Genomic DNA, 22,508 nt, shown 5'->3' with positions numbered 1-22,508 from the left:
AACGTATTAAGTAACTTCTCCCATTTATGTATGAAAAATTGTATCCTCCATATAACCGCCCCAGGCCACGCGGCAACGAGCATGCGTTCATTGAAGTTCTCGCTAACGCGTTCACAAACATCTGGTGGGATACCGTTAACAACCCTTTTAATTTCATCCTTCAATTTGTGTGTTGTCTGTGATTTGTTTACGTGCAGTTTTGATTTCACAAATCCCCACAAAAAAGGTCAGACGGCGTACGATCGCACGATCTGGCAGGCTATTTCTGGTTGCCACGCAAAGAGATAATTTTTTGAGGAACTTTTCATTCAGCAGAGCAATCGTTTCACGGGATGTGTGACATGTCGCACCATCTTGTTAAAACCAAAAATCATTTTCATCAATAAGAGGAAAAAACCAATCAGAAAGCATGCTTCGGTAACAGTCGCCGTTCACTGTGACGGCAGCTCCCTCATCATTTTCAAAACACTACGGGCCGATCACTCCTCCTGCCCAGAATCCACATCACAGTCGTGCGTTGTTGATGCATCTCATCTTCCACAGTCACTGTCAGGTTTTCGTTACCACAAATTCTGCAGTTCTCTTTTTGACGTACCAACTGAGATGGAAGTTTGCCTAACCTGAAAATTTTTTTTTGTGAATTTCTCGTTCTCCACTTGTCGAGCGAAAACCCATTGAGGAAATTTATGCCTGTTTCTATGATCTACAGGCTTCAATTCTTGTGTAATCGACTCTCGTACGCATATACAGGGTGTTTCAAAAATGACCGGTATATTTGAAACGGCAATAAAAACTAAACGAGCAGCGACAGAAATACACCGTTTGTTGCAATATGCTTGGGACAACAGTACATTTTCAGGCAGACAAACTTTCGAAATTACAGTAGTTACAATTTTCAACAACAGATGGCGCTGCGGTCTGGGAAACTCTATAGTACGATATTTTCCACATATCCACCATGCGTAGCAATAATATGGCGTAGTCTCTGAATGAAATTACCCGAAACCTTAGACAACGTGTCTGGCGGAATGGCTTCACATGCAGATGAGATGTACTGCTTCAGCTGTTCAATTGTTTCTGGATTCTGGCGGTACACCTGGTCTTTCAAGTGTCCCCACAGAAAGAAGTCACAGGGGTTCATGTCTGGCGAATAGGGAGGCCAATCCACGCCGCCTCCTGTATGTTTCGGATAGCCCAAAGCAATCACACGATCATCGAAATATTCATTCAGGAAATTAAAGACGTCGGCCGTGTGCGATGTGGCCGGGCACCATCTTGCATAAACCACGAGGTGTTCGCAGTGTCGTCTAAGGCAGTTTGTACCGCCACAAATTCACGAAGAATGTCCAGATAGCGTGATGCAGTAATCGTTTCGGATCTGAAAAATGGGCCAATGATTCCTTTGGAAGAAATGGCGGCCCAGACCAGTACTTTTCGAGGATGCAGGGACGATGGGACTGCAACATGGGGCTTTTCGGTTCCCCATATGCGCCAGTTCTGTTTATTGACGAAGCCGTCCAGGTAAAAATAAGCTTCGTCAGTAAACCAAATGCTGCCCACATGCATATCGCCGTCATCAATCCTGTGCACTATATCGTTAGCGAATGTCTCTCGTGCAGCAATGGTAGCGGCGCTGAGGGGTTGCCGCGTTTGAATTTTGTATGGATAGAGGTGTAAACTCTGGCGCATGAGACGATACGTGGACGTTGGCGTAATTTGGACCGCAGCTGCAACACGGCGAACGGAAACCCGAGGCCGCTGTTGGATCACCTGCTGCACTACCTGCGCGTTGGCCTCTGTGGTTGCCGTACGCGGTCGCCCTACCTTTCCAGCACGTTCATCCGTCACGTTCCCAGTCCGTTGAAATTTTTCAAACAGATCCTTTATTGTATCGCTTTTCGGTCCTTTGGTTACATTAAACCTCCGTTGAAAACTTCGTCTTGTTGCAACAACACTGTGTTCTAGGCGGTGGAATTCCAACACCAGAAAAATCCTCTGTTCTAAGGAATAAACCATGTTGTCTACAGCACACTTGCACGTTGTGAACAGCACACGCTTACAGCAGAAGGACGACATACAGAATGACGCACCCACAGACTGCGTTGTCTTCTGTATCTTTCACATCACTTGCAGTGCCATCTGTTGTTGAAAATTGTAACTACTGTAATTTCGAAAGTTCGTCTGCCTGAAAATGTACTGTTGTCCCAAGCATATTGCAACAAACGGTGTATTTCTATCGCTACTCGTTTAATTTTTATTGCCGTTTCAAATATACGGGTCATTTTTGAAACACCCTGTAGTTTCAGATATTTGAAAGGATTTCATGGGATGAACTTGGTGATAAATTCAACTGTCGAGCTCGTCGGCTAACCGATTTTCTGGAGCTTACGGTCACATTGTCACACACATCAGGTTTTCTTGTGTTAGAAGCGAACGCGATCGTCCTCTTTTCTTAGCGTTTCAAGCAGAAACCGTGGACTCAGAATTCCGGATCAACTTCCGAAATGATGATTCGGTTGGAGCAGCATTACGTCCGAGTGTTTACTGTTCTTGTAATAACTTATTATCACTTAGATACGTTACTCAGTTGTCATCTGCTCTATGACGAAAAATAAACAACAAACAACAATGCTCACCACACAAAAGCTATCAGGTTACTAATGAGAATGATCGCAGGCAACAAACGTAAGAAACCACGGCTGCCAACTGTCATATGTAAAATGGCGTAAAATTCAAATTCGTCCTTACTTCCCGGACACTCGTTAGTTCATATTTTGTGCACTAGATGCAGCAGGAGTCGATTTACAAGTCTACCTTTACTGAACAGGTTTTGAGAACATCAAGAGACACTAGCTGTCGAAACTGTCCAGAAGAACAGAAAGGGCTTATATATAATGCATAATGGAAAAATGAACCTAATGTCTATTGCCTTTCTGCAAAACATGAGACAACCACGAATAAGGTTTTAAATTAACACTCATAAAGTAATATGAACAAGACTGGTATAGACCGTGACAATCAGCTATACAGCTAATACGCATTCGCCAGAAAACAATGAAGTGGTGGAAAAGACTTTTCGTTCAAGTTTTCCAAATCTCTACCGTGAATGGGCTAGTGGAATTTATAAAAAAGTTAAGCGTGGACGTGGTAGCTGTAGGAGGAGGTATTTGATCATTGGAACCAATATCAGCCACTAGCCCAGAAAGAAATTCTGGTCGCTATTTTTCAGAAATGTACTACCCGTTGGCAATCAAGTAAACGCTACGCGCTGTTGTAAGGTTTGCTCCGATAAAAACAAGCAAGTGACTGGTAAGCGGGTCTGGAAAGACTGGTTTACAAAGACTGCAATGTTGAACTTGACATACCACTGTTTTAAGACTACCATTTGGAGATAAATTATGTATAAATTACGAGGGTCACTCCAAAAGAAATGCACACTATTTTTTTTAATCCATCTTTTATTCTACATGTTTGAAAGTTTTACAGTGTAGGTACATCCTTTAGGAACAATATTTTCATTTCTCCACATAATTTCCATCCCTCTCAACTGCTCTACACCATGTTGGAACCAGCGCCTGTATACCCGCACGGTAAAATTCTGGACCAATCTGTTGGAGCCACTGTTTGGCAGTGTGCACTAGGGAGTCATCATCTTCAAACCTTGTTCCACGAAGAGAGTCTTTCAGTTTCCCAAAGAGATGATAGTCACATGGAGCCAAGTCAGGACTGTAAGGCGGGTGTTTCAGTATTATCCATCCGAGTTTTTTGATCGCTTCCATAGTTTTTTGACTGACATGTGACCGTGCATTGTCGTGCAACAGCAAAACATCCTGCTTTTGCCGATGTGGTCGAACACGACTCAGTCGAGCTTGAAGTTACTTCAGTGTCGTCACATATGCATCAGAATTTAAGGTGGTTCCACCTGACATGATGTCCACAAGCAAGAGTCCTTCGGAATCGAAAAACACTGTAGCCATAACTTTTCCAGCAGAAGGTGTGATTTTGAATTTTTTTTTCTTGGGTGAATTTGCATGATGCCACTCCACTGATTGCCTCTTCGTCTGTGGTGAAAAATAATGGAGCCATGTTTCATCACCTGTCACAATTCTTCCAAGAAATTCATCTCCACCATTCTCATTCTCGCACTGTTCCAAAAGTTAGCTGCATACCATTTTTCTTGTTTCCTTGTGAGCCACTGTCAACATCCTGGGAACCCACCTGCCACAAACCTTTTTTAACGCCAACATTTTCAGTATTCTGCAAACACTTCCCAACAAAGCGTGACAATTCGTTCAACTGTGATGCGTTTGTCAGCAGTCACCAATTCGTTAACTCTCTGCACATTGTGTGGAGTGTGTGCAGTACGAGGCCTGCCGCTGCGAGGACAATCCTCAATATTGCCGCGCCCGCTTTCATCACATAACCTGCTTGCCCACCGACTAACTGTACTGCGACCGACAGCAGCATCTCCATACACCTTTTTCAACCTCTTGTGGAGGTTTCCCAGTGTCTCGTTTTCACAGCACAGGAATTCTATGACAGCACGTTGCTTCTGACGAACGTCAAGGGTAGCAGCCATCTTGAAGACATGCTGTGATGGCGCCACTCACGGGAACAGACTGAACTAAGTTTGAAAACAAGCTGGAAGGATGTATTTACACACTGTAAAACTTTCACACATACAGAATGAAAACTGTATTTTTACAAAAATAGTGTGTATTTCTTTTGGAGTGACCCTCGTACTTGTAATCATTTGTTGTCAAAAAATATGAAATAAGTATGTACTTGTGAACTAAGTTATTTGTTTTTATTTCTGATGGAATGCAAACCTTTCTTCGGCGGGATTGAGGGGGAGGGAGTTTTTTTCATGTTCTTGGCAGCGCTTGTACACCAGTACTGATGCGAACATATATACGCAGGTGAGTAAAGTCACGGGATACCTACCAATATCATCTCGCATCTCCTTGTGTCTGCCGTAGTGCAGCAACTCGACGTGGCGTGGACTCAACAAGTCGCTGGAAGTCTCCTCCAGAAATCCTGAGCCATGCTGCTTCTACACCCGTCCATAAATGCGAAATTGCTGCCGGTGCAGAACGTTGTGGGCGAACTGACCTCTCAGTAATGTCCCATAAATGTTCGATGGTATTCACGCCGGGTGATCTGGGTGGCCAAATCATTCGCTCAAACTGTCAGTAATTGCTCATCAAACCAATCACGAACAATTGTGTTTTGGTGACACAGCTCACTGTCATCCATAGAAGTTCCATCGTTGTTTGGGAACATGAAGTCCATGAATGGCTGCAAATGGTTCGACTGGGCCATATGACCCACTCCATTCCATGTAAACACAGCCCACACCATTATGGAGCCACCACTGGTGCCTTGTTGACAACTTGGGTCCACGGCTTGATGCGGTCTGCGCTACACTCGAACCCTACCATCGGCTCTTAACAGTTGAAATCGGGACTCATCCAACTCGGATATTGAGTTTCCTAACGATTTCTGAAATAGCATGTCCCATGCGTCTAGCTCCCACTACCACACCGCTTTCGGAGTCTGTTATTCGCGTCGTGTGGCCGTAGTCACGTTGGAAACTTTTAACACGAATTTCATTAGTACAAATGACAGCTGCAGCAAAGCACTGCCCTTCTATGACATGTGCACGCGATACTACTGCCATTTGTACATTTGCATATCGCTGCGGCGAGATCTCCGTCACCTCAGTGTATATAAGCAAGCGTATTTCCTAATCTGTAATGTATGGGGTTCAAAGTCATGCTGTCGGCCGCTGTGACCGAGCAGTTCTAGGCGCTTCAGTCCGGAACCGCGCTGCTGCTGCGGTCGCAGGTTCGAATCCTGCCTCGGGGATGGATGTGTGTGATGTCCTCAGATTAGCTAGGCTTAAGTAGCTCTAAGTCTAGGGGACTGATGACCTCAGATGTTAAGTCCCATAGTGCTTGGAGCCATTTGAACCATTTGAAAGTCATGCTAGACATGTGGCTGTGAAATGCTTCACTGTTTTGTAATTAGCCTTTAAATTTTCAAGAAAATTGATTGTGGTTCGACGAACCCTCTGCCAAGCACTTAAATGTGAATTGCGGAGTAGTCATGTAGATGTAGATGTAGAAAATCACCAGTTCACCTACACAATGTCTTAATACAAGCGACTCGCATCCGGAAGGACTGCATTTCAAATCTCTGTCCGGTCAATCAGATTTAGATTTTCCGTCCTCTTCTTTAACCACATAAGCGCAATGTCAGGATGGCCTCTTGTGAAACGTCAAGACCGAACTCGTTCCCAGTTCTTCCTCAATTTGGGGTTCGTGCTTCGTTTGTAACAACGTCGTCATCAACGAGACAATCTCTAAGCTTCCTTCCTTTTAGTTTTTCTTTTTTTTTTTCCTTCTCTTTTTCAAATCAACTTCAGTGAGTAACCGGTTATACAATTTGCGGTTCAGCTTGCCAAGTTACAAAATAAGGTAGATGTGACGAGGTGAGCCTTTAGAACCGTATCGTACGCAAGATGCAGATTCAGTTTCAATGAAAGGAAAGCAAGACCACGTCTTGCGGCCATTGTCTGGGTATTGGTGTGGTCACAGCCGCCTGCCGCAAAGATCCTACACATGGGCAGCTTTCAGGTTTGGCAGCGTGTAGCAGTTTGCCGAGGAAAGTAGCGGTGAGCTGCTACCTCTTCGAGATGTCTACGCTTTGGCGCGTTTGTTAGAGATTTGCTTATCGCGCCACGTGGTGCGTATGCCATATACAACGTTCACGGCATTACCGAAATATTTGAAATGATGGAAAGCAGAGATGTAACGAATAAAATGGAAGGTAAAGGAAAGGAATTTAATTGTGTCATTTCTTATGACGAGGGGCATTCAATAAGTAAAGAAACATGTTTTTTTTTTATCGGCCAGATTCAGTTGAAAAAATTCGGAATTTGTAGTGGGATTCGCTGATTATTCCTGCTTCAGCCCCAGTAGTTTCATGAAGTTCCGACAGGTGGCTGTGCTTTATGTAGCCTTCAAAATGGCGTCTGTAACGGAGGTGCATTCCAAGCAGAGAGCTGTCACTGATTTTCTTTTCGCAGAAAACCAGAGCATTGCAGGTATAGGCGCTTGCAGAATGTCTACGGAGATCAGGCAGTGAGTCGCTGGTTGAGGCGTCTGTCATCGTCGCGACAAGGTGCCGTAAAACTGTCCGATCTCCCACGTGCTGACCGGCCGAACACATCTGTGACTCCTGCAATGTTGAAACGTTCGGACACTCTCACGAATGAAAGATGCACCCTGCAGGAAGCAGCCCGTGGATGATGGGGATGTTATTGATGGCGCAATACGTTGGCTTCGACTACAACCACTGGAGTCGTACTGTGCAGCCATACAGGCCCTCCCAATATGGTGGGGTAAGGCCATCGCATTGAACAGCGATTATGTTGAAAAACAGGGTTTTGTAGCCAAAAGAATGGAGATAATATGGCGTATTGGAATCCTAAATAAAACCAACCTGCTTTAAGAAAAAAATTGTTGCATTATTTATTGTACGCCACTCGTATAATTATTTTACCTGATACTGATGTGACGTAGTGTGAATGTCCAGCATGAATTATACATTTAATTAATTACAATACTTCAGAACGCAAAGCATCAAACTGTTGTGGCAAGCACGAAGACTTCCTTCCAAACTCATGTTTTTCCTGAAAATGTGCCTGATGAGGATAGCAACATGATCCTTTTAAAAATAAATCTGCTCCTTTATAATTTAGAAAAATCAGTTTTTTTGCTCATGTATTAAACGACGTACATTAAGCTGCAGAAGAAACAAAGGTAACTGCATATTGTAACACAACGGAGGTGAAGACTACAATAAGAACTCTACACAAAACAAGGGCTCACTATCTTCAAACATAAAACTGACAGGTAAATCTGGAAAAATTAGTAGCACAAATCTCTTACAATTCATTGTTGCTTGAAAGAATGGAGAATACGTGTTCAGAGCTTTTTTATATAAAATTTATTTGTACAGACATTATCACAGAACAACACAATACAAACAGGCACATTTTAATGTCATTTTAAAATGGATATTGTAATTAAACGTACATGAACAAGAAATAATATACAGCTCAACACTCTGAAACACCTAGCAGTGATAAATGGATACATAATGTTAGTTGTTACAAATTTGTGTACAAAATTCGAAAAAGGGGAAATTGAGCAATAAATTAGCATTCGTTGTTTAATGGAGATCAACAACAAGAAAAAAATACACAACTATGGCATGGAATGGATATGATTCCGACAAAATTGATAGTTGTTCGTTTAAGACTAACATAAAAAAATATCAGATATTCAATGAAAAATACGTTAGAATTGTAATACAAATTACACATAGTGAATATGACAAACAACAGTAATATTATTTAAAAAGTACATATATGTGCATACACATGCTGGCAGGGCAGTATTTCATTACGAACTTGAGGCAAAATTTCAAAAATTTTATATGGATAATAAGTGCCACTACAACTACAACTTGAAAAAAACGAAATTTGTGATACTAAAATGAAAACTCATATAGTAATACAAAATCAATGTAATAAATTTAAACGCAACGTTATTTTAATATTTACGAGAAGTTATCGAGGTAATTTTAATGTTTAAAGTGAAGAGTTAGTTTGTTATGGGCGATGGGCCATCGGACGAGATTTCCTCTAGGCGTTGACTGCATGCATACGGCTACCCTGAGAGTCAAGGAAGAAATTAACGCGACAGGATGAGGAGTCTGGTGACACCATACCATAACCACTCAATTACAAAACACTGTTTTCTCTCATCAGTCACTTATTTTTTCATATCAAATCCCATAGTAATTAATTATAACAGTTGTGACATAATGCTCTCATATGATCCCATATCAGAAACATCATGTCGGAAGAAATATTTTATCACTGTGATATGGTCTTTACGTGATACTGTTTACAGTCTCTTCCTTTATTGTTATTCAGATTTGCACTTGGTAATGTAATTTAAATTACAAAACCGATTGTGCCTTTTATATAGGATATACAACAACTGCAGTGTTTTTTATTTAACATCCCCGTGAAAAGTCTTGTACACGAGACACCTCCTTACAGAAACGCTCACTGAGTGTAATACTGCTTGAGTAACACGAAGATGCCCACGCGGTTAGCCGTGCAGTCTAACGCTCTGCTTTCCGGGCGGGAAGGCGCGCCGGTCCCCGGCACGAATCCGCCCGGCGGATTAGTGTTGAGGTCCGGTGTGCCGGCCAGTCTGTGGATGGTTTTTAGGCGGTTTTCCATCTATCTCGGCGAATGCAGCCTGGTTCCCCCTATTCCGCCTCAGTTGCCCTATGTCGGCGATTGCTGCGCAAACACTTTCTCCACGTACGCGTACACCGTCATTACCATGCAAACATTGGGGTTACACTCGTCTGGTGTGAGACATTCTCGAGGGGGGGAGGGGTCTACTGGGGGCCGAACCGCTCAATAACCCTAGGTTCGGTGTGGGGCGGCAGAGGGATGAGTGGACTGCCGTAGCCTGTTGTGGGGTCGTGTACCACTGAGGCTACGGTGGTGACGAAGCCTCTCCGTTGTTTCTAGATCCCCAGTCCCATTCAATACAGTACAACACGAAGATGCTCAGTTGAAACGAAAGAGCTATGTATGCATAAAAGTTGACTGCGTAAAAGTTGCGAGGTGCCACTTCGAATAACTGCGAATTTCGCATTTTGTATAAATTTTAGAAACAAATGTAGTGTGGAAATGTTTCTACGTGGATTTTTTCGTCAGAAACAGCAGAAGAACAATAAACGTTAAATTTTCCCATTTTCAGCTCGGTCGATTTCGGTCCAGTGTTTCAGTTTTGTATACCTGCCTTTCTTCTTCGTTTCTGAAAATTTGTTCCATCATCACGGAAACGCCCTGTGTTGCGAAACTGATCACGTTGTCGTATTATTTTGTGTCCGTTTATTTAACGATGACTGATTTCACTGTTTTATATAAATATCACAGATAAAATATTAGAGATTCAATCCATTAGTAGCATGGGTAGTCAGAATTTAAATCCGTGTTTTGCAAAGGACATAATGATCCCTTTGACTGTGTAATTATTTATCTGAACAACTAGCTATTGAAATTTAACAAATGGAAGTAATTGTGTTTGAGGCCAGGTCGCTAACTAAAAATCGTGCGACATACGTGCATGTCGTCTTATTGTTCTATTTGTTATTCAACTGTAACAAAGAATCTATATTAGTCGAGCGCAAAGCCACTAGGATGATTTTTTAGGGTCTGACATGTGCTAAAGCACTATTATTTCCACTTGATAATGGTCACACGACAGAAATTTCAATAGTGAGTTGTTCAGACGACAAATTCCACAATTAACAGTGACCATGGCACCTTTTACAAAATTTTACACTACTAGGAACCCTACCTTCGAGACGTTACATCAGTATGTTATTTAATATTTAACCGTTCAACGACAGCGACAGACGTCCAGTGTGACGTCATATGTGGTTCGGAATCGTCCACCCGAGCGAGCTCCGCTGTAGAACGGAAATGTAACAGACAACAGGCACGAGACTAGACGCGACGAAACAAATTACATATTTCCCATCCTTTTTTTTTTTTGGATCCGCAATTCAGACCGGTATTGGCTACGAAAGAAGTACCTATATATGTTGAGTGTTAGGTTTTAACCTGCAGATTACTGGTACTTATTATTACTTTTAATATGCAATATAATATTAATTTTGATTGACAAATGCGTGTACGTGTTAGTAAATTTCGTTCTGTTAAGGTCATACTATTTCATTTCACTATTAATCGACAGTTTAGAAACACAAGAAGATACTTTAATATAAATATGACCAAAAAATAGATCGTCAGAAAATGAAGTTTTAAAAGAAGGAAAAAACTGAGACTTTGACAGGCTGGGTTACATTTAATAAGTGCCTCTTCATAAACACTGAATAGCCTAAAATATTTGTTTCACTTGCAGTGAGGGCAACTTCCACTGGTCCGTCATATGACGGTTCTTGTAGCGAAGTCAGCCTGACGTTGGTTCGTCGTATGGCCTAGTGCCTAAAAAACTAAAGGGTTAACAATATCGTTTAAGAACGATGCGCTCCAGATCTGCTGAAAGTTTACGCGTCAATTTCGTCGTTATCTTCGTAGATACACTGGACACCCACGTTGCAATCATAAAGACACCGATGTGGCCACGTATCGATGACTTTTAGTACGTTATTTCCGGGGCTAAGTGAAGCGTGCACCTGGCTTTGCGCCACCAACCGGTAGTTCGGGTCCAGTTTGCCCAAGCTCAGTCCCAGGTCCAGCAGCTGTAGTAGCGTCTGCATCATCGTTGTCGTGACGTTGTCCGTCCTAAAGTCACCCATCAGAGTCACACCAAGGTTGCAACGCTTCGCCCAGGATTGGTAGTTATTGGTGGAGTCCCAGCCACGGCCCTCATAGACGTTGCCCTCCACGTCTATGAGAAAGTTGTACGAGATGTCCGGCTGCAACCACTTTGCACGGTGTTCATCGCGGTAGATGCGCAACAGGACGAAGCACTCGTCTTTGCCCCTACAAACCTTATCCGCGGTGTGCCCGATGATCACATACGGCGTGGGGTGTCTCAGCGTTCTCCGAAAATCTGGCGGCACGGAACTCCACTCCGACCTGCGTATAATTGGTCGCCCATCCGGCAGAATAAACTCTGCATCTGCAACAGAAAAAAGTCCTCTTTCTTGCATTACAACTGGCTGTCTTTTCTAAAAGTTGTATCTCTAAATCAGTAACTGAGTGAGCTGCTGTGTGATGGGACTCTAAATTTTATTTCAATCACTCCGATTAGCCAAAACATTACCACCACTGCCGGCCGTGAGACTGAAAGTCTGCTGACGGCCTTGTGGGCGCGTGACGCAGTAGAGAAAGTACAAGGTGGGTCAAAAAGGACTTTGCAACTCTGAAATGATACACAAATGTATTTAGATCCTTACAGAACTGGTAGATATGTCATTTGGTAGCAAATAACCTCAACTTTGATTCAAGTGGTGCATCAGTGTCCATTTCTGCCACCATGAGCGCCAGTGTAGTACATAGATAAAATGGCTACTTTCACTGGTGCAGAGTGTGCTCGCTGTGTGTTTTGGTTTCATGAAGCGAACACAGCAACACCCGTTCAGAGTAAATTTCGCTTCGAACATGCTAAAGAACCTCCAATCTGGCCTATAGTTTACATTTGGCACAAAAACTTGGTTGAGGCAGGTTGTTGTACAAGTTATTCCCGATTTGCTGCAAAGAGCGTGGGAAGAAATTTGTTACCAGTGGGTTGTTTGTCGCATCACAAATGGTAGTCACATCGAACCAAAGCGACATTTGACATATGTATGTGAAACTTGAGGTTGTTTGTTACAAAATGACACGTTTGCCGATTCTGTTAGTTTCCTCAATAAATTTCTACATCATTCCAAATTTGTAAGGTCCTTTTTGAAACCACCATGTATAAGAAGCAGTCAAATGAGAACGAGACAGATGCGAAAAAAGTAAGAAAACGGTTTATTATTTCAAAAGTAATCGCCATAAATGTCAATACATTTATCCCACTGTGAGACAAGACAATGCCTTCATGGAAAAATATTTGTGATTGCCTACGAAATCATAGTTGCACCCAGGCGACCACCTCTTCGTCTGAAGCAAATTGGCTGTCACGAATGTCTTTCTTCAGGGCTCTAAAAATATGGACATCGCATAGGGAGACACCGGTACTGTATGGATGTTGTCTAAGGGCTTCCCAGCGAAACTTCTGCAGTGCAATCGAAACAACAGGCACGCCACCTCTCGCAAAGACACGATGCATTTTTCTTTGACTGCAAGGGCCCGCTGCGCATTTACTTCCTGCAACACGGCGCCAGAATTAATGCACAGCCGTACGTGGGCACTTCACAAAAATTGAAGTGCACCATGAAGTCCAAATACCTAGGAATGTTGAGGGACGGCACCATTCTGTTGCAGAATAATACCTGCCCACATGTTGTCAAAGTTGTTTCGACTGGGAAGCTTTTACACATACTCCGTACAGTCCCGATGTCTCCCCATGCGATTTCCATATTTGTGGAGCGCTGAATAAAAGACATTCGTGGCTACTGATTTGCTTCGGACGAAGATGCGCACGCCTGCGTAAAATCAAGGCTCAATGGTTCAAATGGCTCTGAGCACTATGGGACTTAATATCTGAGGTCATCAGTCCCCTAGAACTCAGAACAACTTAAACCTAACCAACCTATAGACATCACACGCATCTATACCCGAGGCAGGATTCGAACCTGCGACTGAAGCGCCTAGAACCGCTCGGCCACACCGGACGGCGGTAAAATCAATGTTCCGTAGTGTAATGAAGTACCACATGTTAACCGAAATGTTCATTTCCGTACAAATTTTGGCATGACTTCGTTTAATTTTCTTACTTAAATTACATAGTTCTCATCTTTAGATATTTCTGAACATGTTTGATGCCAAAAAACTACTTTTCTGATAATATGTTTGTATTACTTATATCAATCAATGACATAATATCAGTCTTCTACTATGAAAATCATTAATCACAATTGTCAACTGAAACAATCTAAAAACAAATTTACAGTTAATACAAAATTGATATGCTTCAGTTTTCATGCAAACGATATTTCTATCTTCATTTATAATTTTTCTAATCTTGCTATTGACAATGGAATCGATTTTATAAAATAACACAATGCTACTATTTTTCATATTGTTCAAACCTGCAGCCGTTATTATTAGCGATTAAGGCTACAAGACAGAAGAATCAGCAATGATCGACGAGGTGAGGCTCCAGAAGGCAATGGCAACTTGGGGTATTAAAGACAGGACATTTGGCCTGTAATTGAAACATTGTCATGATGATCTCTCCACTGGCAAAAGATTCCCGAATAGTCCCCCATTCGGATCTCAGGTAGGCGACTGCCAAGGTGGAGGTGACCACGAGAAAAAGATTGAATAACCAACGAAAGAATAACTTTCTACGCGACAGGGCATGTGATGTCAGACGTTTGAACGTGATAGAGAAGCTAGAATATCTGAAAAGGGAAATGAAGCTCAGTCTAGATATAGTGGGGGTCAGTGAAGTGAAGTGGAAGGAAGACAAGGATTTCTGGTCAGATGAGTACAGGGTAACATCAGGAGCGGCAGAAAATGGTATAACAGGTGTAGGATTCGTTATGAATAGGAAGGTACAGCAGAGAGTGAGTTACTGTAAACAGTACAGTGGTAGTGTTGTTCTCATCAGAATAGACAACAAACCAACAACGACAATGTAAGTTCGAATATACATGACGACATCGCAAGCCGAAGATGAAGAGATGAGGAAAGGATATGAGAGTATTTAACAGATAATTCAGTACGCAGAGGGAAGTCCAAATGTGTGTGAAATCTTATGGGACTTAACTGCTAAGGTCATCAGTTCCTAAGCTTCCACGCTACTTACCCTAAATTATCCTAAGGACAAACACACACACCCATGCCTGAGGGAGGACTCGAACCTCTGCCGGGACCAGCCGCACAGTCCATGACTGCAGCCCCTTAGTCCGCTCGGCGAATCCCGCACTACGCAGATGGAGATGAAAATACTAATAGTCATGGTGGACTGATATGTGGTTCTTGGGGAAGCAGTAGAAGAAAGGATTACGGAAAAATATCGGCTTGATACTAGGAATGAGGGGGAGAAGGATTAATTGAGTTCTGCAATAAATTTCAGCTAATAATAGCGAATATTTGGTCAAAAATCACAAGAGGAGGAGGTATTCTTGGAAGGGGCCAGGAGATATGGGAAGATTTCACTTAGATAACATCATGGTCAACGGCGCATCAACTGGGGGAGGGCGGGGTGGAGGGTGGGATAGGCAGTCGCTCCCCCCCCCCCCCCCTACACACCCTTCAAACTCGGGGGGGGGGGGGGGGGATACGGTTACTGGTCTCCTCCTCCAAATACACTTGGCGTTTTATTTGATCTGTATCAGAGCCAGTAAATAAACTATGCTGCCGTCAAGAAGTATGGGAACATGATTTTTGTTGGCAGCGATTTGTGTTTTTGGCGGCAGCATCATGTAACACCCATAAAGTGGTCGGCACGAAAATAGGGCTTCAAGATCATCTTGCCGTCTTACAGCATTGCCAGTTTTTTTATAGAGATAATTTCAAATGTTTGTAAAAATTAAAAAAATATTGGACAACTCTATTTTTAGTCTAGAATATGATGGAGTACTTTCCAAAAGAAAATTCTCACTAGCTGCTAGGAAAAAAAATGATAAATTACGTTACAAGAAATTTTGGAGGAAAATAATTTTTTACTTCAACATGTGGTAGTATTCTAAAAATCATTAACGTAATTGGAGTGAAAAAAATTTGAACATCCTCAAAGCTTACAGACGCTTATTCTGCGTCTTTTAATTCGGAAACATAAATGTATTCTAAGATAAAAAAATAAAATATTAAAAGAGATGTGAAGTTGTGCCGACCGCGTAGCGAAAAATGCTGATGAATTTTCATTATGTAGGACTGCAACGAAACTTCCCGCGAGAAAGTTGTTAAGAAAACTACCCCAAATAATTTTTGGTAACATTTCAGACATCATTAATGTATCGTGTCATGTACAGAGACAAATTACTTCCGCGATACTCCGTGCGCAGCGGCGCGCGTGTCGTTGTAGGCCGTCGCCAAGAGTTTTCTTCGGATGGCTCTCTTTAATATGGCCGAGAATATTCCCTACTTCCCGAAAATATTTTACTGGCTGCTAATACATATCCTTCGTCATTGCATCCATCACTCAAAACGCCAATGTACGCTACGCAAAAGTAACTGTAGTTATTTTGAAGTCAACATTTTCACCGAAGTCGAGCAAAATATTTGTTCGAAAGGTTTTGTGAAACCCAAGTTTTATCTAAATTTGCTGTAAGCCTATTATTCTCAGCACGCAATACGTGCTTGGTACACAAAAACCTCGCTCTTACTATTGCAATGTCCCTGTCTTGTGTTACAAATTTCGTCCATCATTACAGTTTCTGAATTAAAAACCAAGTGGGCGGAGAAGACAGTGCACTGAAGTGACTGGCCAGAATAATCAGTTTTGTCACGGACATTACCCTGTATTTCTCTCGCCATCGGATACTATCCTGTCATACCAAAGTAATACAATTCCACATTCTAGCTTTTTGTGAAAGTCGTCAAATATCATAGATTTCTATGCTCTTCTCGGAGAATCAGAATAATTGCTGGGACTGTTCTGATGTTACTCCACTGTTTATATGTACAGTCGATACAGAAGCACCACAACGTTTTGTCATTTTATGAACTGCATTACCCTTATTACGAAATAGCCAGTACATCCTCCTACGAAAAAAAGGAGTTAAATTTCGAATGTACAAGTAAACCGAATGCAGTAAGATTATATCCGAATGTAAAGACATTCGATAAAGGTTTTTATGAAAACTGTTGTTAAATAATGCAGAATTGACAATCTTCCTTTAATTCACAGTTACTGTCGAGTAAACTAATTGCCACCACTTATGTTAAATTTATCAGACGTCTACTGTAAGGGAAAAACATTCGCAGTACGTCCTCTATAACTGAAATGAACTGACAAACATTTAAATCAAGTCAGCTTTTTACACAGACGGCACTACCCAAACTGCATCTTCTGGCTCTGTGTCTTCAGATTCACTGTCGCTTCTTTCAGCCAGGTGTATCATCACAGATACTACTTCGGTGTCTTTTAAACCCTGGTTCAAGAAATCAGTTTCTTGCAATGCTTCTGCGTGTTTTACGCATCTCTCCCAGTCCTGCTGAGTGCCATTGTCAAGAGCTTCGTGTGTTAGCTTCTCGACATCAGCAAGTTTGAAAGTAGTATTTCTCTTCGCTACTTCTCACTTTACATGGGCCCATACCAATTCAATGGGATTATACTGGCAGTGATACGGGAGTAGATGTACCACTTGGTGTCCCATTTCGTTTGCCAGTTGATCTAATTCGTAATTCTTTTTGGCACCAACAATTTCTTCCTTAGACAGGAGTTCGGCCTTCGTTTCATCGTCTGAAAGAAACATTCTTTTTCTTTAACCACTCCATATCCGCCTTGCGCCAATTTGAACGTGGCAGCTTTTCTGTCTCAATGGAGTGGTAGCCGGCGTTATCACTCGCGATAACTGACCCTTCTTCAAGCGCAAACAACAGTCGAATAAACCAATACTTAAAAACTTCTACATTCATTCCTGAACGGTAATCGGGTTGGCAAGAACTTTTCCCACCACGACACACAAATTTCGCCTCTGGTATGAAGCCTGTGTTTAATGAACCAGCGCCGGCCGGCGTGGCCGAACGGTTCTAGGCGCTACAGTCTGGAACCGCGCGACCGCTACTGTCGCAGGTTCGAATCCTGCCTTGGGCATGGATGTGTGTGATGTTCTTAGGTTAGTTAGGTTTAAGTAGTTCTAAGTTCTAGGGGACTGGTGACCTTAGAAGTTAAGTCCCATAGTGCTCAGAGCCATTTGAACCATTTTGAATGAACCAGCGTGGGCGATGATTAATTGGCCACCTCTACCAGTACGCACTTTCAAACTGCCGTTTCCTTTAGAGTCGTGCAATAGATACTTGTTGGTGTGGTTCTGTGAAACGCAAGTTTCATCCAAGTACACTACAGGCCTGGTGTCTTCAGCACGCAAGAAGTGCATTGTACGCAAAAATTTCGCTCTTGCTGCTGCAATGTCTCTGCGTTCGATTAAGAATTACCGTCCGTCATTACACTTCTTGAATCTGAAACCAAGGGAGCGGAGAAGATGAAGAGCGGAGGACTCTGGACCCGAGTAATTAATTTTTTCATGGACGTCAGCCTGTATTTTCTTAGCCGTTGGATACTCTCTTCTGTCTTAAGTGCAGTTCCACGCACGAGCTCTTTGTTAAAATCGTCAAAATCGATTGATTTCCGTTCACGTTCGTATCTCTTTCTTGGATAATCGAAATATTTATTCATGTGTGGAGAGTCTGCCAATGACACAGATTTGCTAATACGGCCTACAGTTTACTTGGAGGCACTACACACTTAAGCAGTAAGTTTATGAATTTGCGCGAAATTTATTCCTCGCTTCTTCATTGTCGGCCAGATCAGTAAAAAACTTGAGTACATTCGATATGATGATTTTCGATTGTTTACGAATGTCTTTCCGCCCTTTACGCACACCGACGGAAGGAGTACTACAAGCAGGCCGTTGCTCCTGCATTGTTGTTCACCACCGAAAACACGTCAGCACCTTTCTAAACACAGTAAGCCGCTGAGATCAGGCGTGAACACTTGATATAGCACAGTGACACTGAGTTACTAAATACAGTTTTCCGTAATTCCTTCACGAAAGATGTTGTTGTTGTTGTGGTCATCAGTCCTGAGACTGGTTTGATGCAGCTCTCCATGCTACTCTATCCTGTGCAAGCTTCTTCATCTCCCAGTACCTACTGCAACCTACATCCTTCTGAATCTGCTTAGTGTATTCATCTCTTGGTCTCCCCCTACGATTTTTACCCTCCACGCTGCCCTCCAATACTAAATTGGTGATCCCTTGATGTCTCAGAACATGTCCTACCAACCGATCCCTTCTTCTGGTCAAGTTGTGCCACAAACTTCTCTTCTCCCCAATCCTATTCAATACTTCCTCATTAGTTACGTGATCTACCCATCTAATCTTCAGCACGAAAGATAGACGAAGTAAATATTCCAGAATTCGAAACCAGAACAGCTGTTAGCATGAGTGACATAAAAGATATCTTAGATGTTGCGAAATAACTAAAATCACTTAAGAAAGGCAAGTCTTCCGGTCCAGATGGAATACCAATCAGGTTCCTTTCAGAGTATGCAGACGCAATAGCAGCTTTCTTAGCAATCATATACAACAGCTCACTTGGCGCATGGTCTGTCCCTAAAGACTGGAAAGTAGCACATGTCACACCAGTATTCAGGAAAGGAAATAGGAGTAACCCATTGAACTACAGTCCCATATCACTGATCTCAATTTGCAGTAGGATTTCGGAGCATATACTGTACTCGAACATTATGAATCACCTTGAAGAAAATGACTTATTGATACATAACCACGCGGATTCAGAAAATATCGTTCTTGTGCTAGCTCTTTATTCCCAAGAAGCAATGTGTGCTGTCAGCAAGGGATCTCAGATCGAGTCTATACATCTAGATTTACATAAGGCTTTTGATACCGTTCCCACAAGCGACTATTAATCCAATTGTGTGCATATGGAGTATCGTCTCAGTTGTGTGACTGGATTCGTGATTATTCGTGATTTCCTCTCAGAGAGGTCACAGTTCGTAGTGATAGTAAATCATCGAGTAGAACAGAAGTGACATCTGGCGTTCCGCAAGGTAGTGTCATAGGCCCTCTGCTGTTCCTGGTTTACGTAAATGAGTTAGGTGATAATCTGAGCAGCCCCCTTAGATTGTTTACAGATGACGCTAGTAAAATCATCAGACGGTCAATTCCAATTACAAAACGATCTAGAAAGAATTTCTGTTTGGTGCGAAAAGTGGCAATTGGCACTAAACAAAGAAAAGTGCGAGGTCATCCACATGGGTACTAAAAGAAATCCGATAAATTTTGGGTATACGATAAATGGCACAAATCTATGGGCTGTTAATTAGACTAAATACCTAGGAATTACAATTACGAGCAACTTAAATTGGAAAGACCACATAGATAATATTGTGGGGAAGGCGAAACAAAGACTGCGCTTTGTTGGCAGAACACTTAGAAGATGCGACAAACCCACTAAAGAGACAGCCTACATTACACTTGTCCATCCTCTGCTGGAATATTGCTGCGCGGTGTGGCATCCTTACCAGGTAGGATTGACGGAGGACATCGAAAAAGTGCAAAGAAGGGCAGCTCGTTTCCTGTTATCGCGCAATAGGGGGTGGGAATTTCACTGATATGGTACGCGAGTTGGGGTGTCAGTCACTGAAAAAAAGGCGGTTTTCTTTGCGGCGAGATCTATTTACGAAATTTCCATCACCAACTTTCTCTTCCGAATGCGAACATATTTTGTTGACACCCAATTACGTAGGGAGAAATGATCATCATAATAAAATAAGAGAAATCAGAGCTTGAACGGAAAGATTTAGGTGTTCCTTTTTCCCACGCGCCATTCGAGAGTGGAATGGTAGAGAAGTAGTACGAAAATGGTTCGATGAACCCTCTGCCAGGCACGTAAGTGTGAATTGCAGAGTAATCATGTAGATGTAGATGCAGATGTAGAGCTTTCAGCTGTCCTGACCTACCGCACTGCTAACGGTACCTTACCTACATGGCAACAAAGCCGGGAGGCGGGCGAATCACAGCCCGCAGCCCCTGTTGGCGGCAGGCAGTGGCCGTGACCTTGAGGACTACTTTTGCGCTGGCCAGTCTAACACATTCCGCCTCTCCCTTCGTCCCATTTTTCCGTGTGTGACTCCTAATGGGGTACAGTCTCTGTATGCATATGTAACAAATTCTGCATAGCACTTTCGAACAGTACTTGTGACTGATCGAGCCCTCAGGGTCGGCTGTGTCGTATAGGTGAATGAGGGGCCACTGCGCCAGCTTTGGGGAGGAGCGGTAGACCTAAGGCAGAAATCTTGACTGTAAAAAACTGGATTTGCTGTCCCTTTACGTTGTTAACAGTTATCCACTGCACCTGTGTAATAATATAGTGTTCAAAACAAGGATTGCCACCCCCTCATTACTTACTGTTCGGTTCCCATCGATGCAAGTCCACACGTTTGCAGATCTGCAGGTGGTGCAAAACTTTTTTTGATCAGTTTAGTCTCGCGGTCAGGCGGGCACAAGCCACGTGCGGTCCTATCGAAAATGACAAACACCGGCCAACAATGCCCAAACAGCAGTCGGTATGCCTGAACTGACTGGCCGCTACGACAGTTTCCGCCACACTCTACGAACAATCCAATATTTAAGAAAATAAACGCAACGTGATAACCTCAAAATTTTATCTCCCTTCACGACCACCGTGACTTCACACCGTAGCTACATCGCTATGGATTGTTGCTCTGGTAACGAACGTGAAACGTGTGACTTTTCTCCAGTTTTCTTTACAGAGATAAAGACACACACATTTGATTTGCAGTTTCGAGGCGATATGAGTGATCCTTTGTGGTGAAAAGTATGTAATTTTTTTTACGTCATTTATTTGTTATGAACCTCCTAACTCAATATCGATTGTTCTCAGTAGTTTACTGAAGGACGTAAATTCACTTGCCAGTGAGACTTTTAAGGGAAGCGGGGGGAGGGGGGGGGGGGAGCTACGGAGTACCAGATATCTGCAAAAACATATCGGTTATTTCCGATACAGCGGAAATGCTTTCGAGTTCAAGGGGGCACCAAATCTCAATGCAAAGCGATAAACAATTCCTGGATCTACGTTGGAATACTCAGAAATCGCTTGACTATCCGTATCAGTGGCAAAAGGTTAGCCCCAGCTGCAGCAGACCAAGTAGAGGTTCAGTCAACAAAGGTGCCGGTAATCACTATGTAACTCGTACATAAAGGCGCAGATTACTTACATATAACATCGTATCTAGAACTAAGATGGGATAACTTTTGAAAGTTGCAAAAAAACTAGTATTTGACGCATTAGTCATAGCTAGGTGTAGTATTGTATGAAAATCGCTCCATAAGCCATTGGCAGCTTGTTCTGAAATTAGGTATCATAACTATGAACTCAGATCATCCTTTTATTTCACAGCAAGAGAAAGTTCACTTTTGTTGCAGGATCAGAAAAATGAGGCGCATGTTCCGAAACATTACTATATAGTAAGTTATCATGAAGTTCATAGTTCATGACACACACTACATTCACATTTCACTATAAAAATTTTAATTAATTAGATATTTACAAATATCCCCCATTTATGTCTCGTAGGACAATGCATTCATGATTTGACACACTATGTTTTGTTTAGGGGCAACATTTATCATAGTCAATCCTGCGATAGTAGTTAAGCAATGCACTCAATCAGTCGTGGCAATTATTGCTTAGATAATGTCTTTGATGCTAAAAACAGCCCTCAGTTTACTAAGGCATTATCGATAATTTTATCGTGAAGTCTAATACGCACTGGTTTATTACCAGACTCACTATCTCAATTCGTTATCTCTGGCACATAGACGCGGTGTTATTGTTGCGGACTGATTGTGGAAAACCCTTTCTCGCTCTGCAATACAAAAGAACCGAAGCGGAAAGCGAATTTTCATTCAGTTAGGTCATTGTTTTATATAAATGCGGCAAAGCTACATCCTTTTCTGAAATTAGTTTGTTCGGAAAACGTTGAACTATTTGCACACAAAAATTACGAAAATACTGTTTTTGGATTTTCGCGGGGTTCTTCTTTTCGTTATGCAACGTTTGTCAAGTGATTTCA

At 42.4% G+C, this 22,508-nt stretch overlaps 1 protein-coding gene across 1 annotated transcript in view; it reads right to left on the bottom strand.

Annotated features, from left to right (window-relative positions):
• Positions 1–9,497: 9,497 nt before the first annotated feature.
• The window catches only part of LOC124612519 (peptidoglycan recognition protein 1-like), a 132,335-nt gene continuing 119,324 nt past the window's right edge, over positions 9,498–22,508 (bottom strand). Inside the window, exon 3 of the mRNA XM_047140777.1 lies at positions 9,498–11,747. Coding sequence (XP_046996733.1) covers positions 11,170–11,747 — 578 coding nt within the window. The 3' untranslated portion in view covers positions 9,498–11,169. The remainder of the gene's footprint in view (positions 11,748–22,508) is intronic.

This window comes from Schistocerca americana, chromosome 4 (assembly GCF_021461395.2).
Source record: "Schistocerca americana isolate TAMUIC-IGC-003095 chromosome 4, iqSchAmer2.1, whole genome shotgun sequence".
Classification (NCBI taxonomy): Eukaryota; Metazoa; Arthropoda; class Insecta; order Orthoptera; family Acrididae; genus Schistocerca; species Schistocerca americana.
This window is presented reverse-complemented; position numbering and strand designations above follow the sequence as displayed.